This window comes from Centrocercus urophasianus, unplaced genomic scaffold, assembly GCF_019232065.1.
Source record: "Centrocercus urophasianus isolate 14NV4802_14NV808 unplaced genomic scaffold, USGS_Curo_1.0 seq_18, whole genome shotgun sequence".
NCBI lineage: Eukaryota > Metazoa > Chordata > Aves > Galliformes > Phasianidae > Centrocercus > Centrocercus urophasianus.
In genome coordinates, this window is record NW_024884733.1 from 395,417 (window position 1) to 417,914 (window position 22,498).

Sequence of the window (22,498 nt, forward strand, 5' to 3'; positions counted from 1 at the left end):
ATGCCTCCAGCATCTGAAATACAGATCTAAAATGTAAGGATGGAAAAGTTAGGAGAAAACGAATTCCCAAATAGCATAGGGGAAAAAAGACTTTCCTAGCTTTTTGCTGAAGGCCGGCTAATGAATAGGAGTCCTCTGATCAGAAAGAAAATGAAGAGTGCTCTGGTACAACTATGAACGCCTGAATTTTAAGAAGCAAACATCAAAAACACATGCTGGTGGGACTACAGGGGCCTCAGCAACAAACCACAGCAGACAGGACATTGATGTACCAGAAAAGTATGAGATCTGCATAGATGTGCTGGCATTTAATCACCTGGGGACAAATTTGACATGACAGAGAGCTGATCAGAAGGAGATATTGACTGCAAAAACATCTGATTACAAGTGGACTGTCACCTCCATTTTCTTTTCTGCTGCAAGGCATTTGCCCTTGTATATAAACCTTGTAAATAACCCAGATTACATCAAATTTATTCATCTTGCCTCATCCCTGTCTGCTAACTGAATTAGCTCACAAATTTTCAAATATTTGCTAATGAAAAAAATTTGGTCAGACAACTGTTCTGTGTTCTGGTTTTTTTTTGGACTAAAGTGTTTCTGGTTTGCTTGCTGGTTCCCTTGTGATCACTCTCAGCAATGTGGACACAAATAGAGAAACTTAAATTGGGTGTAACTCTGCAAAGCCTTACCCAAAATATCACCACTGATGTCTCATAGCTCATGTTTTGAAAAGTTTGGGGATCTAAAAGCAATGATGCCCTTTAGCAGATGAGGTCATATCACAGAAGGGGTATGCATTCACCAGCTGCATTGCGCGAGAAGGCAGTGCCATGGTATCTTTACCATGTACAGTGCAACTTGACTGCAGACAAACAGAGAAAGATGTCAGTGTTTTCCAAACTGTCACTGCAAGTGGAAGACAGCCACTACCTTTCTAGAAAACCCCGAGACTCCTTGAATTGGAGGCCTCATCTAATAAAAATCTCTCCTAATCAACGAACAGCCCTTGGTATATACTATGAAAAAGAGCAAAAATTTCCCTCAAGTTACTTGACTGATGTAAAATGGATATTCCTGGTAGAGATATGAAAATGATAACTAGAACAAGGATACACCATAGAATGAATTAATGCAGCATTAAAAACAAACTGTCTAATGAGCAGTGACTTTTGCTGAGAAGTAGCTTTCTGTGATGGAAGATTTTTATCTGAGCAGTTAGGCTCAGCAGACTCTGAGAAACTCTGAGAAGACATTGGTTATTCATAAAGCTTTACTTAAATCATATGGTGCAGGTTTTGATTCCATCTTTTGTGCTATAAACAAATTAATAGAAAATAATCAGCCCGAAAGACATATAGCTCTATGCCAAAGATCTCTAAGCACTTAAAGAAGAACTGAGAAAATCCCATACATTTTTCTTCTAGATAAAATAAACCCCAGCCTCTGACATACTCTGGTGGATGGATGATGGCAGAACCAAAATAGTCTCCTCAGTGGCTTTTCTCTCAGCCTTTGCCTCTTTGAACAGATGTTTTGAATACTCTGAACAACCCAGACACCATCCTCAGGTGATACATTTAGTCTGAATTGCACTGAAGTAAAAGTTTTTTCATATACATGAAAACAATGTGGCTATCTGTGGAAAGTTATGTAGGTTGCTTTAAAGTAACATCTCATTTTTATTTCCTTGGAAATTAAAACAGATGCAACAATAACAATTACACTATTTGGTAGAGCAGATTCACATCTACAGAATAACACTGTTCAAGATAGTGCCCGTCATTAACTACACATTTTTGCCAGTGATGAACAGAAACCTGCATGCCATGCCCGTAGAAGCCCGCACCAGTAGAGATGACCCACTGTCTCTGTCACCACTGCTGAAATGCGCCATCCACCCTTCAGTGTGCTCACATCCACTTCTTGGGATCCATAAATGTTCAGCAAATGTTTGGCAGATTATGTAATGTAGATCTTTATGTATCATACATGTAGAAATGTAGATCGGTGCCATTTTTTTTCCCCACATGGAGGAATTCAATGACATATTTTTGTTTCATACACACTTCTGAGACAGACAACATTGTGTCAGACTGCCCCTCTGATGCCATTTGCCACACAGTAACAGCTTGTAATGGAGTATAGGTGGAAAGGTTCAATCTCTATTGTTATCCCACCAACATCTGCCTCTGATATCATGGGCCAGTATCGTACAATAGAAGGCATTACTCTTGGAGCAGCCCTCCAAAATTTGAAGGAATTAAATTTTGTCACTCTGTGGTGGTAAATTAAGGGTAGACATGACAACATTCTGCAAAGGGTGAAAGAGTGTTGCAAAATAAAGGGACTAATGTACTTCTTGCATCTTAAGCAGCTAGACAATGAATGGGGTAACCCATGCACCTCAGGTGGTTCCAGACTAGAAAAAGGAAGAAGACAATCCTGCCCAAGTCTTGGTTTCATAACATTCCTGAAGTACTGAATGACATTGATTTGTGAGCAAGTACTGCGGTTTTAGGTTTGCTAATAATCATTGCTATCATCTGAATTATCACAACAAAATTAATTCATATTTTTAGGTTAAGCGTGAACGACATCAACAGCACAAGCAGCACAAACAAGGTATTATTAAAAAAACCTCTGCTGGCAACAGCAACATCTATGTAAGAGTTACTTGGTTAACTTTCTTCTGCAGCTTTCAACAGAGATTGTGTAGGTAAATTACTTGAATGCATCCACATATTATGCAGTGGGGTTTTTTAAAGCTGTTTTGGCCCTATTTAAGGTAATTTTAACTTGAAGGATGAACAACAGCACTTGTAGATCAGAACATCTGGTAAAAGTCTGCAATCTGCCAGGGAGTCTTGTGAAAGAGTAATCATTCCAAATAAGTGTTACTGCAGTTTTACACCAAGACAGTGATTATAATAAATGTAAAAAACTTTAAAAGAGCAGAAGTAACATCACATCCCCAGAATCATCACTAAGCAGTCATAAATTCTGCAGTTCGCTCACAAGTCACAAGTGAACTACTGTCCTGGCATAAAGCTAAGATTCCAGAGGTGAATGCTGCTTACATGACACTAAAAGAGGAGAAAACAACAATTTATCATGTTCTGTGGATGTCTTCACTCTTCAGTGAGAATATTCTTGCATTCATAAATGAAATAAGATAGCTATATTTGAGACTGTTTCCATGGAACAGCCATATCGCGGTGGACTTCAAAAAACATGACCTTATTTTACAGCTGAGCTAATGCAGCTATTGCCTTTCATTTGAAGGTCACATGGACAGACTAATGGTTAACACACGCTTTCTCACACTCTGCTATTTAGTAATGTGAATTTGCTGCAAAATGCATGAATGTGGAAAGCTCTACTTAACTGATTTTGTGTTATCCTAAACTGGTATTTCAGTCAGATACTACAGCACAACACTGAAGATTATCCTCTTAGTCCCTAAGAAGATACAAGTTTAAATTTTGCTCTCATTTCATAATTGGATTTTAAAATGACCTTCAACTATACAGTCAACCTCATTTCATCTAATATGTAAATACTGTTTTGAACAGCAAGAATTATTATATATATAATATATAAAATATCATATATTTTTCATATAAGATATATTATATTATATTATATTATATTATATTATATTATATTATATTATATTATATTATATTATATTATATATGCCTTAGTTTTTAGACTGCGGTGCTGCATACTGTTTTTTCCTACTCTCACTCTCATAGAAGTCTATACTGCTTAAATGATGAGCAAGAGAAAGCCAGCAAGGAAAGCAGGAAGCTTACAGAAGTAAAAGAACTGATTTCAGAAGTACAAGAGCTCTCCACTCCACTTCCTCAACACTCTAATCTACTAAGAAGGAAACTACCCTCAGGAGGGAAGGGATTCAAATGGAATATCAGCTCCAGTCTCGGGAAGCTGGAAAAGACTCTTGTTGCCTCTTCGTGTAATTATGCAATAGCAAAGCATTACCAGCTGCCCAAACAGGACTTTTCAGCAGATGGTCATGATACACAGCTTAGTAAATGGAAAAAAATCACATCCATCCACAGTGAAGTAATGTCTCTAAAGAAATTATCCCTGCTCAGCAGTCCTGTGTCAGAATGACAGCAGATTAGCAGTAAAGCTTCCATCTCAGCTTCCACAGGTGAGGGGAAGCAGGAAGGCACTCCTGCATCATTCACAGCTGCTGCAGCCTTTTACCACATTCAAGATTGGATCAGACATTAGGAAAAATCCAAAAGCATTGGAAAAAGCTGCCCAGGGAAATGTTGGGGTTGTTGTCCCTGGAGGTGGGGAGCTGGGGCGCTGTGGGACATGCTTTCCAGAGCATGGTGGGGATGGGCTGACAGTTGGACCTGATGGTCTTAGAAGTCTTTTCCAACCTTAATGATTCTGTGAAAAAGTGTCAAGCTCCACCTCAAAACTTGTCTGATGGGAAAGCTCTTTAAAACCCTCAGCAATACAGTCCTTAGGAGCCTTGTTTTAATTTCCTGCCTCATTTTGCTTACACGCTGCTTAGAACTATTTGACTTTAGGCTGTTGTTTTCCTTTAGCTCCAATAACCCTCTTCAGCTCAGTCTTCCCAGTCCTTACTGCCTGGAGGTATTTACACACAAAAACCAAAGCCCTTCTCTGCTGGAATTAACAAGCCAAACTCTTCTAGAGAGTTTCCTCCTGCATTTTTCCATTACTTGATCTGTTATCATAGCCCCTCTTCTCACCTGTCATAGTTTCAGTACCATGTACACAAGCAGATCAAACTGCTCACAGTGTTCCAAATGAGACCACAGCATTTAGTTAATATTTTTATTTTCTCCACTTTCACTGAATGGAGGACACTGAAGCCCTTAGATGTGCTGGGCTAAATATCATCAGAAAATCTCAACAACATGTCACAATAACTGCAAAGTTTTATCTGGCCAAATAATGAACTTCTCTGAGCAGTCTGAGCCCTCAGGAGGAGAACATTGGGGCGTTACCATGAAGTAAGGCAGAGTCATCAGTCTAAGACAGTGCTCTGGAACATAATGTTACAAATATAACATCACCCCTAAAACCATGCCAGGCTCCTGCAACCTCTGCAAATTCCACAGCCCTTTTATTCAGCCCCTGTAAATTCCCAAGTACAAAAACACACACTATCTGTTGGCAGAGGGAGTTGCTCATGTTCCCCTCATGACTGTATATTCCAGTTAGTCTCACTGCCTACAATCTGGCAGCTGATTACTGATGCTAAACTGTATTTCTCACACATCCTGTGTCTGTGACCCAGCCTGTTACCATCAGTGCCACGCTGGCTGAAGAAACCAATACTTCATCTCCACCCATAATGAAGCATTCATTTACGCTTTAAATGCCTCTTAGTCTTTACTTGCGTTCTCTACAACCTCCTTGCACTTTACTACTCTCGAATCAAGCTTTCCTTTAACACTGCTGCTAACCTTCACATTAAGATATGAAATGTAAAGTTTACATTAATTATCCCAGTTTGTCACTGGATCTAATAATGCATCTGATCAAAACAGAAGGCAACTACGAACACTGGATGCCTATTTGAATTCTGAAGTGAAACAAAAGGGCTCATCACACACCTAAATCACATAGAAAGAGGGCAATCAGGTAGTAGTGCCAGTCTATCCTTCATGTTTTCTCAACAGAATTGGTAAGCTCAAAAATTCAATCATTTTGTACATGTTCTGAAACTCCTTTAGAATGGGAAATGACTTCACTTTTACATTTGTCCTGGGAATTTGTAAGCATTGTCATGTTTAAAATCTATCACATGCAGGGAAAGAAACATGTTGGATTCTTCGTAGTATTTTCACTAAATAGTAAATTAAAAAGAAAGAATACATTACCACAGTATCTAATTTATTTATCTAATATCTTTAGGCATGTGTGTTGATGTCAGGTCTTTTTACTTTAAATGTCTTGTGATTTCAAATTAAAACATATTGATTCAGGACTAATACAATACTTTCACTGGAGGTCTTTCTTTATCTGCAAGCACAACTTGTGCATCATTGTTAATTTCTAAGATGAATTTCAGAAATTGAGTGTAGTCCACCTTCTTTAGCTGCTTCATCCTTATGTATGTGCTAATAAATCTTCCTAGCGGTAGATGTCAAACCTTACAGATACCAAAGACCACTTCAAAAGTTTGGAACTCACCTAGATTATGAACTCCCTACCATGAAACATGATCTCCTGTTACCATCAATCCAACGCTCAGATGTAATGTGCCTGTGAAATATATAGAACAGGTGTTAATTCACTCTAAAATTAAATGGTTCCTAATCCAATTGTGATTTTAACCCTCCTCTTTTTTAACAGATAAAACAAGACTTTTTCGCACACTACCCACTGTAACTCAGTTACAAGACTCATTCCTTTGAGACTAAAAGTAAAACACTGGTTTTGCCTTGCCCAAACCCTACATCTGTAGGCCCTTGATAATGTATCTACTGATTTATTGAATTGTTAGATCCTTGAAACTTTATATCTGGAGATCAATCCTTTTAAAAAAGTCACATGCATGGCTATGGTGCACATCTGCCTGTGTTTACTGTTTCTTAAAGTGGTAAATGCCTAAATACTAATTCTAACTCACATCCTTACATTAGCATCACTTATAAGAATATGTCCAATCTTTACAGAAAGGAACACAGCAAGTAATTTGAAAACACAGACTGAAGCTGAAACATAAATTGAACATTACAGAAGTATACTGAAACACCATGACTGAGCATTTACTCAGTATAGCCATAAAGTAGGATCTCACTGGCACAAACTCAAAAAAAACTGTATTTTACTTGGCAGGTCAGTTCCCATAGTAAAACAGAACATGTCCGTGAATCCCCAGTACTCCTTTTAGGCTTTTAGTGTCTCTAGTACCTGAATAGAAAAGACAGCTGTTCTGAGTCCAAATATATATTCAGTAACATCAATATATTTATCAATCCCTATTGCAAATGGGATTAAACAGTCTCTGCCAGAGACACACTCCTAAAATTGAAAGCCACAGAGATGAATCACTAGGTTCTTATAATCTCAATTTAATCCAAAACATAACCTTAAATTGAAGTCTAGATGTGGAATGAATCATTAAAACGCAATCTCCTCCACCCATGCCCCCCTATAGAACCATAGAATGGTTTGGGTTGGAAGGGACCTTGAAGATAATCTATTTCCAACCACCCTTCTACAGGCCTCCTGCTGTAATCCCTGCAACTGCCAGTCCCATTTAACACTTTGAGCTTTAAAAAATTGTCAATGGAGTTCTTGGAAATTTTATCATAAATTTTATCTAAAGCATGACCCATCCTCAAGCATAGCTGCATCTGGGGAAGGATATGAAAACAATTTAGATCCCCAGCCCTGATGGCAGCTTCTAGTTGTGGCAGCCCATACTACAAAAGCGAACAGTCCAGGGGAGGCAAAGAACTGAACTCCTTGTCAGGACCATTCCTGCAGCCGTCTATTTGTGCCCGTGACAGTCACATAATTTAACAGACTTCCAGGTTTCTAACAAGTAATACTCACTTCACTTCTAATCTCAGATGAATGATATGCGAACAGACACCAATGTCTATAAATTTCCTGACAGAGCAGAAAGCTACAAGCAAGTAAACCTAGTTATTTTTCTCATTTTGCCCTGCAACTCCCTCAGAATGCCAGGCAAAGAGGCTTGCCTTTGCTGCCAGTTATTCCATCAGATTTAGAAAAGCACTGCACAACCTGTGCTGTAATACAGCCTCACTGAATTATTTATGTTTTTGGAATGATCTTATTTGTTGCAGGCATCTGCTGCAGAAGCCTTCCTTACTTGAGATAATGCCAATTCTTGTACTCTATGTTATATTTTTCTACCTGACAAAATCCTAGTCCATTACATTTATTCGTTTACTTAATAAAGAACTGTTTCATTCAGTAAAATCTTTTCAAAAGTGGTATACTTGCACAGTTAGACTTTCCCCTTAAATACAGACATTTAAACAGATATTTTTGCTTCAGTGTATGAGGCAAAATCTTGAGCGTAAAGGAAATTATTTATAGTAGCCTGAGTGAGATGTTTAAGGAAGATGATTCTTTGTGTAACAGGAAAATTACTTCACACTAAGTCTGAGAGTAGAACAAAAACTTGCAGTGCTGTCCCAGATTCTTTTGCTGACGCTTTGCAAAAGCCATGTAAAGAGTGGTGTTTGGTTTTGGGAATCTTTAATAACAATCCTGTAGATGGGGATGAAATCACTGCAGTCTGAAATAATTTTCTGTGTCCTTCATTCACAAGTTAAACAAGAGCCTCTGCTCTTTCAGCTTCTGCAGTTTAACTGGGAACTCCCTTTTCAACTCTCCCAAGTTTACCTTTCTCCTATTCCACTCACCTCTCTCATGTTTGTTTTCCTTATAATTCTGGTCATCTGCAATCCTCAAGTCAGCCAAACCTCTTGTGATTTTTTTTTCTTCCTGTAGCTGCATCTTGCTTTCTTCCTGCTTTTATTCAGTAGAAGAGCTATTTCATATGTACCTTACTGAAAAAGAACAAAAAATATGGAAAGCAATTCATTTTGTGAGACACTTTGAATGAAGCAATAGCCACTTTTTAGTCTGTCTAGATTGAAATCAATAACCATTTCATCAGACTAACTAATATGCTTGGAAATAAAGGGAAGATTAATAGCTGTGATTTAGTAGCATCCTGCCCCTGCACTGTCAGACACTGTCCTTTGGAAGATTTCCCCAGTAACTTTCTGACATGGAACTGCCCACTTGCACGACTCAGTATGCATTCACACAGAATGTGATCCCAGCCTAGTTCAAGTAAATACACACTCTAGCTTTGAGACAAAATTCTGTACGTTTCTTCCAGAGGAAAGATTTAGGATCTTCAGAGACTAATTATAATGGCTATTGACTGATTATTAGAGATCAGGTTTCAGAGAAAATCAAGTTATGCATATCTCCATGTGTACCAGCCAGCAGATTAGCTTCCCCTCGTTCTGCCTCTCAGGATATTCAGTAATGTCTGCAGCTGTGAGAACTACTACAGGGTCTTCTGGAATAAAAGCTGTTCTCCTACTGATCTCAATAGTCCTATAAAAATAGCACAGACACCATGCAGATTTCAGCCTTCATCTTCCATCTATTGTTACTGCCTCACCTGATGTTGCTGTGTGGAAAAATACTTCTCACAATACTCCTATATCACAGAAAATCAATGGTGTTAATATTCTTAAAAGTATTCTTAACAGTCATTAAGTCAGTATATTTAAGTGTTTTTCAAAGTTAAGTATTTCTTTTTCTTTCTTTTTTTTTTTTTTTTTTCTTTCCCCTAGAATCAAATAAAATATGCAAATAAGATGTAACCAGTATCTGTAAGGAAAAGGTGATTGATCATAAAAGGTAACAGAAGGAAATTTCCCTTGGTCAGTTGCCAGTTGCACAGAAGAATTAATTTGTGACCCCATGCCCTTCCCACGTTAGGGCTTCTTCCTTCTCTGCATCATTCTCCTTCCTCACCCCACCAAGAAAGAAAGCAAAAGTGTTCATGGTTTCTTCACAATTCTTCTTCTTAGGAACTAATTTAATTCAACTCCCAACACTCTAGTCTAATTTTTCAGTTACATTTCTTTTATGATTCCTACTATGTAAAGATTAAAAAGGGGTACACTAATCAGTGAGTATTCAGTAGATAAGCACTACCCTAAAAAAAACCTCTCTTTTGTTTTCTCTTCACTTGCTGTACTGTTGCTCAGCTGTTTCTCTGTATGACTCCTGCTGGCACATTCCTCCTGCTAGTGCAGCCACCTGAGTTCTCACAGGGATCCATAATGTTCCAAACGTAACTTTTATTTTTAATGTAGAAATTGTACTTTGAGGATACTAATGCGTTAACACTGGGGATCAATAACAGGACCGACAAGCAATAAAGCATGAGTCAGACCAGACTCAGACTGACACCATGACCATTTTCTTGGATCTTACTGGCATACATTTTCTGCCTGAATCTCAGAGGATATGAGCACAGCCCAGAAAGCACTATCATGAGTGTAACTGCCTGATGAACTTCAGAAAAAGCCAAGACCTGGAAAGGCGTAAGAATATAGCTGAGTAATGGGCATCAGCATGTGGGTTTCGTTATTCAAAAATTAAATACAAAAAATAGTGCTATAACTGTGATGATTTCAGTGTGCAAAGCAATTTATTTTATTTTCAATGTGCTCAGTCTGTGAAGGTAGGAAATACAGATAACATTTGGGATACGCATAAAAATATTTCATCAGGGGCTTATGCTGCCTGAAGACTTTGTCTAATTAAATTACTGCTCAGCTCATATCTACCCAATAGAACTAATTATAAGGTTTTATATATTTTGCCTGAAAGACAAAGCAAACATTACTTTTCAGAATGTTACAGTGTAGAGATAAAATGTTCATTGAAAATGTTGGCTTTCTGACCAAGTAATACTCTTCAAAATCATTTACTTGATTTGAGCCCTTTTATAAAAACCAGTCTGTTCTGAAATTCAAACAAACAAACAAACAAACAAAAAAACAACAAACACAACAAAACCATTTTCTGTCAAACTGGATTGGGCAGGGTGGTTAGCTGGAAATGTTTTCCTTCAAAGTGGTTTAAAGCAGCGTAATGCTGTGAAGTTGCTACGTAAGTTAAATGAAGCCATAGAGTGGGCACATTCTGTCGAGGTCGAGTACTAGGTTTTTATAATAGTGAATGGAGACACACCGGTTGACACCAGTTGACACACCGGTGTTTTAGCTTTAAAAGCCTGCATTCAAAAGTAACCAGTATGATGAGTGAGGAAGGGTTTGCTGATATCCCTAGTGACACATGTACAGCTTATCCAGAACATGAAAATCACCTGACAGTTCAAGATAGCTTTGTATGATTAATACTCTCTTTTGAGAAAGTTTTGAATAGAAAGCTAGTTTTTCAGGGGCTCCAAAGGCAGAAGAATTACAGAAAACTGTAATTTAGAGTATAATAATTACATGGAATACAAGAAATGCAGCGTTTTCAGGTGGAGTCTTTTGCCACTTTTTTTACGAAATGAAGTGGAATTCCTCTTGTAAAACAAAACCAGACAAGTAGATATTACAATGTATTGTAATGTATTGTATGCCAATTCTTAAATGCTAGTCCTTGACAGCACCAAATCTGTTGCTACATTTAAATATTTAATTTTTAAATGTCATTTAGACATTCAGGTTTCCAAGAAGCGTCCTTTAGCTCTGGGCATTACAAGTAGCCATTCCTAATACTCTGAATAGGAAATGGATGATCACAAAGACTTTTAGAACAGTTTAATGTCTCTTCCATTCATTTTTGATGTTTTGCATAGAATAGATAGAATCAATTTGAGATTTGACTAAATTGCTTGATTTCTAGCCAACACCTTGGCAACATTTCTATTCAGCTCAGGGGAAAGTAGCACACATTCAGTGCACAAGTGGTGAATTATATATTGTTGAATGAATTGATCTTGAATATTTTTGGAGAAGAAACACCATCAGTAGCAGATAGTACTGCATAATTTTAGGTTACTGTCACCCAAGCTTCTTTTGACAGGAAAGAAAATATACTCAGCATTTGCCTATAATGATTTTTTATTGCTACAATAATACCTAATATGTTCCAGATCCATTCAGGACAATTTGTTCATTTCACTCAGTGATCAAAATGTGTTTTGACTAGTAAGTCTCTGTTTATTTTGTTCAGTAATCTTTTTTCTTAATGGGAGTGTTTTCCAGATGTTCTGTTAGTCTAGTCATCTGGGATCTCTTCCAATACATGTGGAAAGTCTGCTGTCATAGGCTGTCATTGGCAGTTATGTTTAACAAGCAGACTAATTAGTTCACCCCAGCGTAGTTATAAAGTGATATATAAGGCATCTGAAGCATCCCTGAGAGCAGGCACATTCTTCGTTAGGTAAGTGTAATTCCCTTCTCTACTCAGAGCATTCTGATGCAAAGAAAATGATGGGCTGCAGCAGAAAGAACAGACTTTTTCCTTTTTGAGAGAGATTTACTTTTGTCATTTCATTTGTCATGCTTAAGCACTAATATTTTGATGACGGATTATGTTTATAAAAATATGCTGATTAATCACTCTTTTGGCAGTATTGATTTTGGTTCTAGATTTACCTTTATCAGTATTGTAGTCTTAGAGACTGGTGTACCAAACTCCACCCTTTTCAAACGAGGAGACTGACTTCAGATCCCATTTGTTAATAATGAATATTCCTAGTCTTACTGAAAAATTTAGCAGCTAATCAGCTACTATGAGAGGGTTTAAGGAGTAATTATAAATTACCAACTTCTCCTGGAGTAATTTTAATGTGAGCTGTATGTTGCAGTGAAACTCATGTTCTGTATAAAGATATGCATTTCAAGTTTAACAAATTGATTATTAAAAAATACAAGAATTGCATGTAATTATGTGAAATGATTTCTTTTTAGGGATGATGTTGTACCTGAAAGTAATGATCATATGGAACATAGTTTACATATCCCTGGTGATCCTTTCACTGTCCCTGATTCAAGGAGTGGCTTCTCAAGGTACTGTAACATCCGGTTGAAGGGAGGCTGCCAAGGAGATCTGAAAAATGATAAGAAAGCTTCAAAATGAAGCTTTGAATTTATCTTCATAAAAATACTAAGCTGTAAAACATTTTTTTTTTTCACACGCAGTCATTATGATTCAGTTTTATCTTCACTGAATAATTTCATAAATTAATTTTGGTAGACCACAGTCCTATGTTTTTGAGAAATAGCATATGTATGAATATTAGGCAAGATTCATATGAATTTACGTCTCTTCCTGCAGACATATTCTACTGATCCTGTTGTCCTTCTGCTGATATATTTAGCAGAAATGATTGGCCATATACTTCAAGGAAGAATTTAGAATTATAATATCCATAAAATTGAGGTAGAAATACCTAAACAGGATGGGATGGGGAAAGGAATGTGCACGTGGGACTAAGTCCTTTGCTAGTAAATGCACAGGCTGATTTTGGCAATTGCATGTACAATACTGCAGATCGTAATTTACTCTCAAAGCTCTGCAGTTGCCTTCTAACTGAACAGCCCCATGAAGAAGGAATGGAAGGACCAATAGCCCGGCAAGCCCCCTGCTGTGCTTCTTCTCAAGGGGCTCTGAAGTGGTTACACTGATAACACAGTGTATCACTGGCTTGTGAAACACATTTTACTGCGCAGGTGAGCAGCTCACCAGGGCTCAGCAGATGTCAGGCAGTACCTGCAGGGCAGCAATGTCTGGCTCTGCTCCCCCTGAGGTCGTTGGGTGCCTTCATACTGTTTCCACCAAAAATCAGTTTCTTGCCAAGAGCAGCTGTAAGCATTGAGGTGTTTTCCATCCTTCACTACTGAATTGCTGAAAAATCTCAATACAGGTTCACAGGTTCAATCTTTTGTTATGCTATGTTCTACCTCCACACGCACAGCGTGTGTACCGGTAGAAATGGCTGTCTTTGGTGTTGTGTTGTGTTACATGTTATTCCTTGTTGTTTCTTTGTTGTTCCTCGATGTTTCAGCTGATTACCCAAAGTCTGTTGTAGCTCGCTGATTGTTCAGCTTTTTGTTTGTATTTAGGGACACTCCACTTGTGGTCCTGCATTTCCAGAAGAAGTGATAGAGCATCACATTAGTGGGGGATTCAGGTAGGAGGGGGAGTAAGCCCAGGTGAATATCTGATACTTTGGAAGCAGATATCTGCTGTCTTGCTTGCCACCTGTGGCCTGCACCACATATTTATTAACTGGCATTTTGCAGCACTGCAGCAGTCAAGCCGTATTGCCAGTGTGAAATAAGCACCTAGGTTATTCTGCTAGTAGCAACCTTCTCATTAGTAAACAGGAGCACTTTGTAGAATGCTGCAGGACCAGATCTCAACTTCTCCTAGCCTCAGGGTGAGCACCAAATTCTTCTCTGACTTTGGAGGAAAAAAAAGCAAAAAACAACCATGTGAAGGGCAGGCTTAAAAATGGCTCTGGGGACCTATATTTATTAGGGCAGTGCTCACCATTTAAAACTTGAGCTGATTTTATTACAAAGAACATTACTAAAGTAAAAATCTGGCAAGCCTAACATATCTGTCAGGTACACTGGTGCAGGTACACTTCTGTGGCCATGCTTAGAGTGTATAAAGTTAGAAAATGAAACGACATAGTGCCTGATACATTGCCTCAGATAAATTGGAACAAGTCTGAATGCCATAACCAGTGCAGCCATGTCACCGAACTGGTCCTCAGGATCCTCTGATCTTTAGGATAAACAGGACAAACCAGACAGAGCCCATCTCTGCTGCCTGCTCACTGGCCAGCCCAGGGATCAGCTCTGATCTGCAGGACTTCCAAACGGGCTGCACTGGCTCACAGCTTCCATTGCTCTGAATAAATAAATGGCATTCTTCAGGGAAACATAAATCTTCCTGCTTTGCCATTCAGTTTCCTCACATACCACTTCAGTTTGGCAATGTTTACATGTGTCGTGTGATTTTAGATTTATGGAGCTGTACAGGGAGATGTGGGGAAAGGTATTCTAGAGAGCATGTCTGCCACTGTGATTATAGCTGCCAACACTACAAGGAGTGCTGCCCTGACTTCAACAAAGTCTGCACAGGGGGTAAGTTCCCAAACATAGCCAGCTCCTATCAGCAAAGGCTTCTCCTGCTTGCACCAGCCTATGTCCTCTGAATGCTTAGACTCTTTTTTCAGTTTGCTCATCCTTGTGCTCCTCTCATCTATGTATAATGCTCCCCCTCAAAAGCTTGGTGATAACCTCTCACAGCTAATTCAATGAAAATTTTGCATCTGCAGGTTGTCACCAAGAAAAGGAGTTTGCTTTTTGAAGAACAGAGCAAGAGAGGGATTTTCCCTATTGCTTGTTATCTCCTCCTTTGTGCACTTGTACTGTATTTGTTTGTCTGTAATATTTAACAACAACAACAACAAAAATTAAAAATAAGTTCAGGTAAGAAGGAAAGTTTCAGGATCTTCCAGAGAAAATTTTTTAGGGAGTCCCACCCAAATTTAAGAGGAATGGAGTCTGTGGGGAGTCAGAGGAAGTCCTGACAGAAACTGAGTGGATCAGAACTGTGGCTGGAGTGTGATGGATAAGATGAATGGACATGTATTAGTATGTGTGAAATTTATGACTGTATGGCATAAAAAAATACAGATACTTCAAACTTGTTCTGCTGGAGAAGTTCTCAAATTATTTTCTTATGTCAAAAAATAGCATATGTATGTAAAAATACCCATATGTCAAAAAATAGCAGGGTTTTAGATAACCATAGCTACACTACAGCATAATTCCAGTAAGACTAAAGGTGTGAGACCAAGATTCAAGGTCTTAGATTTAGCAGTACAGGCTAACAATTTTAACGCAGAAAAAGCATTACCTAAAATGATAATTCTTTAAAAAATAAAAACCATTTTTGCTCAGGCACATGGAATTAATCCACTGCATCAGCAGAGCACTCCCCTGCTGGTCTAAAGCTGTTCCCATCCTGCCTATGCAGTAATCATAACTTTGCTAGATAATTACTTAATTGTAAAATAGAGCTCTATGCAACAGATCATAAGATAATTTTGGAAATACCAAGTAATGGTTAATTCTTAGCTCCATTCTATGAGATGCTAAGCATCCTAAACAAACAAACAACCCGCCCCCCCCCCCCCCCCAAAAATATCTACTTTAGGTCTAAAGTATTCCAGTGCAGTACACCAACAACTAAGATGCAGTACTTGCACACTGACAACTAGTGCAGTCAATCACAACATATGTAGGCCCTATTCCTTTTCAGAAATGCTTTGGTAGACACACCACTGTTGATGCAGAGAAGTGCCCCAGTGCAAATCCTTTTTGAAAATGTGGCCCAGAATTATTTTCTTACTGATTTTAACCATCATTCTTGAAACAACTCCTATGTGATCAGGGAAACAGCACACGTCCAGAAAGGCTGTAGAGTCTCTTCCCTGCAGATCTCCAAAACCACCTTGATATGGTCCAGGGTGCTCAGCTCTGGTGGCCCTGCTAGAGCAGGGGATGATGTGACCTTCAGAGGTCCCTGACAGCCTCAGCCGTCTCTGGTTCTGTCAAGTCTTCTCTGATGGGACCTATCTAAAGTGAGCTCCATGGTTATGTTTTAATTCTGCCACAGATCCCAAGCAAAGCACTGTTCTGGTTACGTGGCCTGATCCAAAACTCATTGCAATTAATCACACAATCAAATTCTGGGTCAGACCAGAATAATCACATAGGAAGCTGGTCTTTAAATCAGCTTAAGTCACTGTAGAAAGGTCCCAGTGTCACATATGAGCTGCACAAAAGTATTAACTCCATTGTTTGTTCTGCCTTATGTAACAGTCTCCTGCAAAGGACGTTGCTTTGAAGTCTATCAAAGAGGAAGAGAGTGCGACTGTGACATAGACTGTAAACGATATGGAAAATGCTGCCCAGACTACGAAGAACACTGTAAAGAATGTAAGAAATTTCTTTATCACAATGTTTTCCCAATATATATTTAAATTTAGATACCTTGGGCAGCCATAAAATGTGGACCACACAGACTTTGTTCTGGTTATTATCCACCTTCTCAGGTGAATCTTACCATAAAATTAATCCAATCCTACTGTTGGCCAGTACACCTGAAGTATGGCAGTCCCAGTCCCCAGGTGCACAGCAGTTTATACTGAAATAGACTCTGTTCTGAGCACTCCTGACTGAATGTGCAGAAGAAGATAAATGTATTAGAAATGTCTTGAGGTGAATTTGCTGTCTTTGAGGCTGTTTAAAACCTGCTTTTCTCAGCTGTTGTGCCAGGATGCCACCTGATTTAAGTGACATTATCTACCATTTTGTCAGTGATTGCATTCCATCTTATTTTCCTTCTTGCTTTTTAATCCCTGTGATAAAACCCCTTCAGTTAGAGCAAGATTCCCCAAGGGTTACAGGTGTAACACTGGGACTGCGAGGGGTGTAGACAAAATGGAAACACCTCACTCAGAGCTGCTGGTTGAGCAGATCTCTCTGTGACTCAGAAAGAGATAGCAACTCTGCCTTTGAGAAAAGCATGGCCTGCTGGCTTGGTAGTAGCTCTGCCCCAGGCAGGAATGCACATGGGTCCCACAGGTCCCATCCAGCACCACACAGCAGCTTTCCACAGTGACAGCAGCCACTGCTACTTTGGTTTGCTGTTAATTTTTTGTCAAACCAACAACAAATATCAACACAAAACCAAATGTTCCCAAATCCGCTCTGCTCTCTACCAACATTTAAATGATCTTGCTGTCTGTGAGTAACTAAGAAACCTGCTAAACTCTTTGGAATGATGCTATACCTCATTGTAATTTATGTATTTGTAACCAAAAGAGATGTTTCTGCCTATAGCAGGGGGTTGGAACTAGATGAACTTAAAGGTCTCTTCCAACACAAAGCATTCTATGATTCTATGATCAGACAAGTTCTCAGAGCATAGAACTCCACTTAGTATTCATATTCTTCCCACCTGAAAATTCCGTTTAGCTTGGAATGCCTCACCTCTCACCTCTGGGAAAAAGATTGCTCAGGTCTGTGATAAGCACTTAGGGATCCCCAGAGTATTTTTCTCTTTTCCATTTCTCTTTTTCCCAATAATGCCCTAAAAAATCCCACGGACAATAAATAATATATTTAAAAAAATGGATGTGGAGAAGTATCATTGAAGTTGTGTACCACAGTACCACCTGCTTACAACAAACATCTCAATGCGATCCCATTAACAAACTGTGTCATTTCTTTCAGTACACACAGAAAAGCCAGTGCCCCAGACTCCTCCCCCAAATAAATCGACGTCCAAAAGGTCATCTACAGATGAGCAAAAGAAGCCAGAGGAAGGTAGGAAAGGATATGAATGAAAAAGAGTGGGTGTTATATGGAGGGACATTAGAGACTGTTTTCCTGCTCTGGAAATAGAAAAGTGATGTGAGACATTACCCACCTTGGAACCACTCAGAGTATAAATTAATTACCTCACCTACATTTCAAGAAAGACTCTACTGACTTTGCAGAGTTTGCTTAAGACATGTTGGGGTGTGGTGACATCTCCTGTGCCCCTATTTGATTTCCACACATATCTTCAATAAGATAACACACCACTGTCAGTTTTGGACAATATCCACTGCAGGAACAGACAGGGTGCTGTATTCTGGGACAGTGAAGATCTGGCAGAACCAGAACAGACAAACAGGTTTCTTTAGCTTTAACCAAGTCAGGCATCCTGCAGCTTCAGAAAACACACATAACTTATTTTCTTCTGAATGGAAAACATGCCATGTTCCTGTGCTCTTTGATACTCTATTCCAGCATTATTAATGCTAACTTGGGAGATCCCTTTGAACTTGAAACCTTGAAGTTATAACAATGAAACAAGGCTGTAAGTCAACACTGGCCAATAGCTTAGCCCTTAGTTTGTTTTTCAGTTTTGACTATTTACCTTTCTGTTGTGGAAATTTCCTGTTGCAAAGTCAATCTAGAAGATTAAATGGAACAAAATTAAGGAAAAGTAGACAACAGGAGCCCATGTGACTGTTGGTATTTCAGACATATTGGGTAGGATGAAATCCTATTCTGTAATGCTCTGCTCACACTGCACTGTCTCTGTAGGGATTATTTCTCATACTGTAAAGTCCTCAGTGCTTCCAGCCTGCTGAGAGACTGTCAGCAGCAGCTCAGATCTTGAAATACCTTTTTTAGGGGATTTGTTCAAAACAATGAGGTCCAAAGTCACGTCATGCTGCTCCTGATATTTTCAGATTTTCAAGAACCAAGTGTCAATTTGGTTGTAATGTCTGTAATGGCAGACATTTTTTTGTCAGTTTCTGCTGAATCTATCTATATTAATAATTTGACCCAGGCTTGTGTAGCTACCTATAAAAGTAGAGTCTTAAAGCTGCACGTCACAAAGAGGAAAAATACCAAAGACACAACACAGGAGATGTTACTAGGTATCTGTATTCAGAAAGTTCCTTTTCCTCCTGTTCCTGTAGCTCTCTCCATCAGGTCTAGGACACAGGTGCAGGCTTTATTAAGGAAAAAAGAATAAATCAAAGGAACTGATAGTGAAGTATCCTATTAAAAGAACTATATTTTATAATGTAGTTCCCCTTCCATGAAAAAAGATAGAAACATTATATGGCTTCACATATAAACACAATTTTAAATCTTTCCTATTGAATTCAGAGTCACTATGGGTTAATCTATGGAAGTCCAATCTTTTGGCTTTCCTGGGCAGCACTGAATGAAGAGGAATTGTACAGGGCTGCATTTATGGAGGTTGCTCTGAAAATAATGCCTTCTGATCACTTCCTTGGAATCTATAATCAATACAGAGAGCATAACACTATTAAATAGAGCAAATTTTCAGCTACAAAATGCTCTTCAGCACTGTCACCACTGTTGGCTAAGAAGTTTCAGCAGTGATGAACAAGAAATGAATGCTGTACATGTAAAAATCTGCACCAGTGGAAGTGACTCCCTGCTTAAATTCATCACCCACCCCTCACTGCACTCACATCCACTGATTGGTCTCCATAAATGTTCAGCAAGTGTCAATGAATGACAGTTTTTTTCTTCATGAAAAAATTCAGTTCCACCACTTGGCTTCATATGTACTTCAATATCAGATGTCGTTCTCTCAGATTACCCCTCTGCTGCCATCTGTTGCATGGTAGCAAAATGTAATGGAATCTTGGTGAAAAGGTTCAACCTCTAATGCCACAACACCCACCTATGATGTCGTGGGAAAATAAAATAAAATAAAATAGGAAGCATTACTTTCAGAGCAGCCCTCATAAAGTATATAATATAGTTAATGTATATAAGTAACAAAGCTTATTTTATTTTTTAAATTATTTTCTTTTCACTGAAAAACATATAAAAAAGAGAAAAAAAAAAAAGCAAAAAAAAAAAAAAAAAAGCATAAAGCTAGTGGAATATGTGACCCGGTTTTTGTGAAACCAGCGGTTCAGCAACAGTGGTTACAATTCATATTGAGTTCTGGAAGTGCTCATCAGAGACTTTTGATAAAATGCTAATCTTCTTCTTCTATTTTCATTCTTGAAAATAGTTGTTCACAAGTGTGTGTACAGCCAAAAAGTTATTATATGACTGAGGCACGATTGTGAAGCTAGGGGTATTTCTTTCTGGTAAGAGAATCACAGAATCACAGAATCACAGAATTGTAGGGGTGGGAAGGGACCTCCAGAGATCATCGAGTCCAACCCCCTGCTAAAGCAGGTTCCCTACACCAGGTCGCACAGGTAGGCAGCCAGGCAGGTCTTGAACATCTCCAGAGAAGGAGACTCCACCACCTCCCTGGGCAGCCTGTTCCAGTGCTCCGTCACCCTCACTGTAAAGAAGTTCCTTCGCACATTTGTGCAGAACTTCCTATGCTGAAGTTTCCAGCCATTTCCCCTTGTCCTGTCACCATTTACCACTGAAAAGAGTCTGTCCTTGCCATTCTGCCCCCCACACCTTAGATACTTATAGACCTGGATCATGTCCCCTCTCAGTCTTCTTTTCTCAAGGCTGAACAGACCCAGCTCACTCAGCCTTTCTTCATAAGAGAGATGCTCCAGGCCCTTCACCATCTTCGTGGCCCTCCGCTGGACTCTTTCCAAGAGATCCCTGTCTTTTTTGTACTGGGGAGCCCAGAACTGGTCACAGTACTCCAGATGAGGTCTCACCAGGGCAGAGTAGAGGGGGAGGATCACCTCCCTCGACCTGCTGGCCACGCTCTTTTTAATGCATCCCAGGATGCCATTGGCCCTCTTGGCCACAAGGGCACACTGCTGGCTCATGGCCAACCTGTCATCCACCAGGACACCCAGGTCCCTCTCCGCAGAGCTCCCCTCCAGCAGGTCATCCCCCAACCTGTACTGGTGCATGCAATTATTCCTCCCCAGATGCAAGACTCTACACTTGCTTTTGTTAAACCTCATCCGTTTTTTTTCTGCCCAGCTCTCCAGTCTGTCCAGGTCTCGCTGAATGGCAGCACAGCCTTCAGGGGTGTCAGCCAATCCTCCCAACTTCGTATCATCAGCAAACTTGCTGAGGGTGAAAATCCATAAACTGATTCACCACAACTTGAATTAGCACTGCACTCTACCCTCCCTGTGCCTCGCATTCACCCCAGATGGGGTTCATAGTACACCGATGTTCAATTGGTGCTGAGTGATGGTTGTGTGCACTGGGCTGGGCTGGGCTGTGCACAGCAGAGACATAATGGCATGGGGCAGCCACATGGTGAGCTGTGCTGGTGTGGGTGGGACATGCCTGGGTTAACCAATGCTACTAGTTAAAATCTAGCTGCTGCAAAGTCCCAGGCATACAAAAAAAATTCACTGTACAGGTTAGTTCAGCTCTTTTAAAGAACGTACGTTTATGACTCTATGAATGTATCTTTTCACTTGTTGTAACAGGTATTTATCTATTTATCAAATCTAACATAGGTTTCAATGCACTTTTACAAACCGGCAAAAAACAAAGGATGTTTCAACAGCTGTAACACAAATTAAATACAGATTTACACAGAAAGCTTTTCCTTTTTTTCAGCAAAGGCTATGAAAACAATGTACTATTGCTATTCATAAGACAAGAAGCTATTTTCTATCAGTGTAGTAAAAAAATAAAAAAATATGCATGCATTGCAATTCCTATGCCATAAAATATGTTTCCTCTTACAGATACTGGCACTGTGACCAGTCCTCCCCCAACAACTCCCAAAGATGAAGAGACAACGCCTGAACGCACGGAATCACCAACAACACCCAAACCTGAAGAGACAACCCCTGAAGCCACTGAGGCACCAACAACACCAAAAGAAGAGGAGACAACGCCTGAAGCCACTGAGGCACCAACAACCCCCAAAGAAGAAAAGACAACACCTGAAGCCACTGAGGCACCAACAACATCCAAAGCTGAAGACACAACCCCTGACACCACTGAGGCCCCAACAACTCCAAAAGATGAAGAGACAACGCCTGAAGTCACGGAAGCACCAACAACACCCAAACCTGAAGACACAACACCTGAAGCCACTGAGGCACCAACAACCCCCAAAGAAGAAGAGACAACCCCTGAGGCCACTGAGGCACCAACAACACCCAAACTTGAAGAGATAACACCTGAAGCCACTGAGGCACCAACAACACCCAAAGATGAAGAGACAACGCCTGAACTCACGGAAGCACCAACAACACCCAAACTTGAAGAGACAACCCCTGAAGCCACTGAGGCACCAACAACACCAAAAGAAGAAGAGATAACACCTGAAGCCACTGAGGCACCAACAACACCCAAACTTGAAGAGACAACCCCAGAAGCCACTGCGGCACCAACAACACCCAAAGCTGAAGACACAACACCTGAAGCCACTG

At 39.6% G+C, this 22,498-nt stretch overlaps 1 protein-coding gene across 1 annotated transcript in view; it reads left to right on the top strand.

Annotated features, from left to right (window-relative positions):
• Nucleotides 1-12,520: 12,520 nt before the first annotated feature.
• PRG4 (proteoglycan 4) overlaps nucleotides 12,521-22,498 on the top strand; it is a 17,602-nt gene continuing 7,624 nt past the window's right edge. The window contains 5 exon segments of the mRNA XM_042819404.1: nucleotides 12,521-12,614; nucleotides 16,449-16,565; nucleotides 17,865-17,957; nucleotides 21,806-22,495; nucleotide 22,498. The exon segment at nucleotide 22,498 is cut by the window's right edge and continues 3,194 nt beyond it. Of these exon segments, the coding sequence (XP_042675338.1) occupies nucleotides 12,521-12,614; nucleotides 16,449-16,565; nucleotides 17,865-17,957; nucleotides 21,806-22,495; nucleotide 22,498 (995 nt within the window).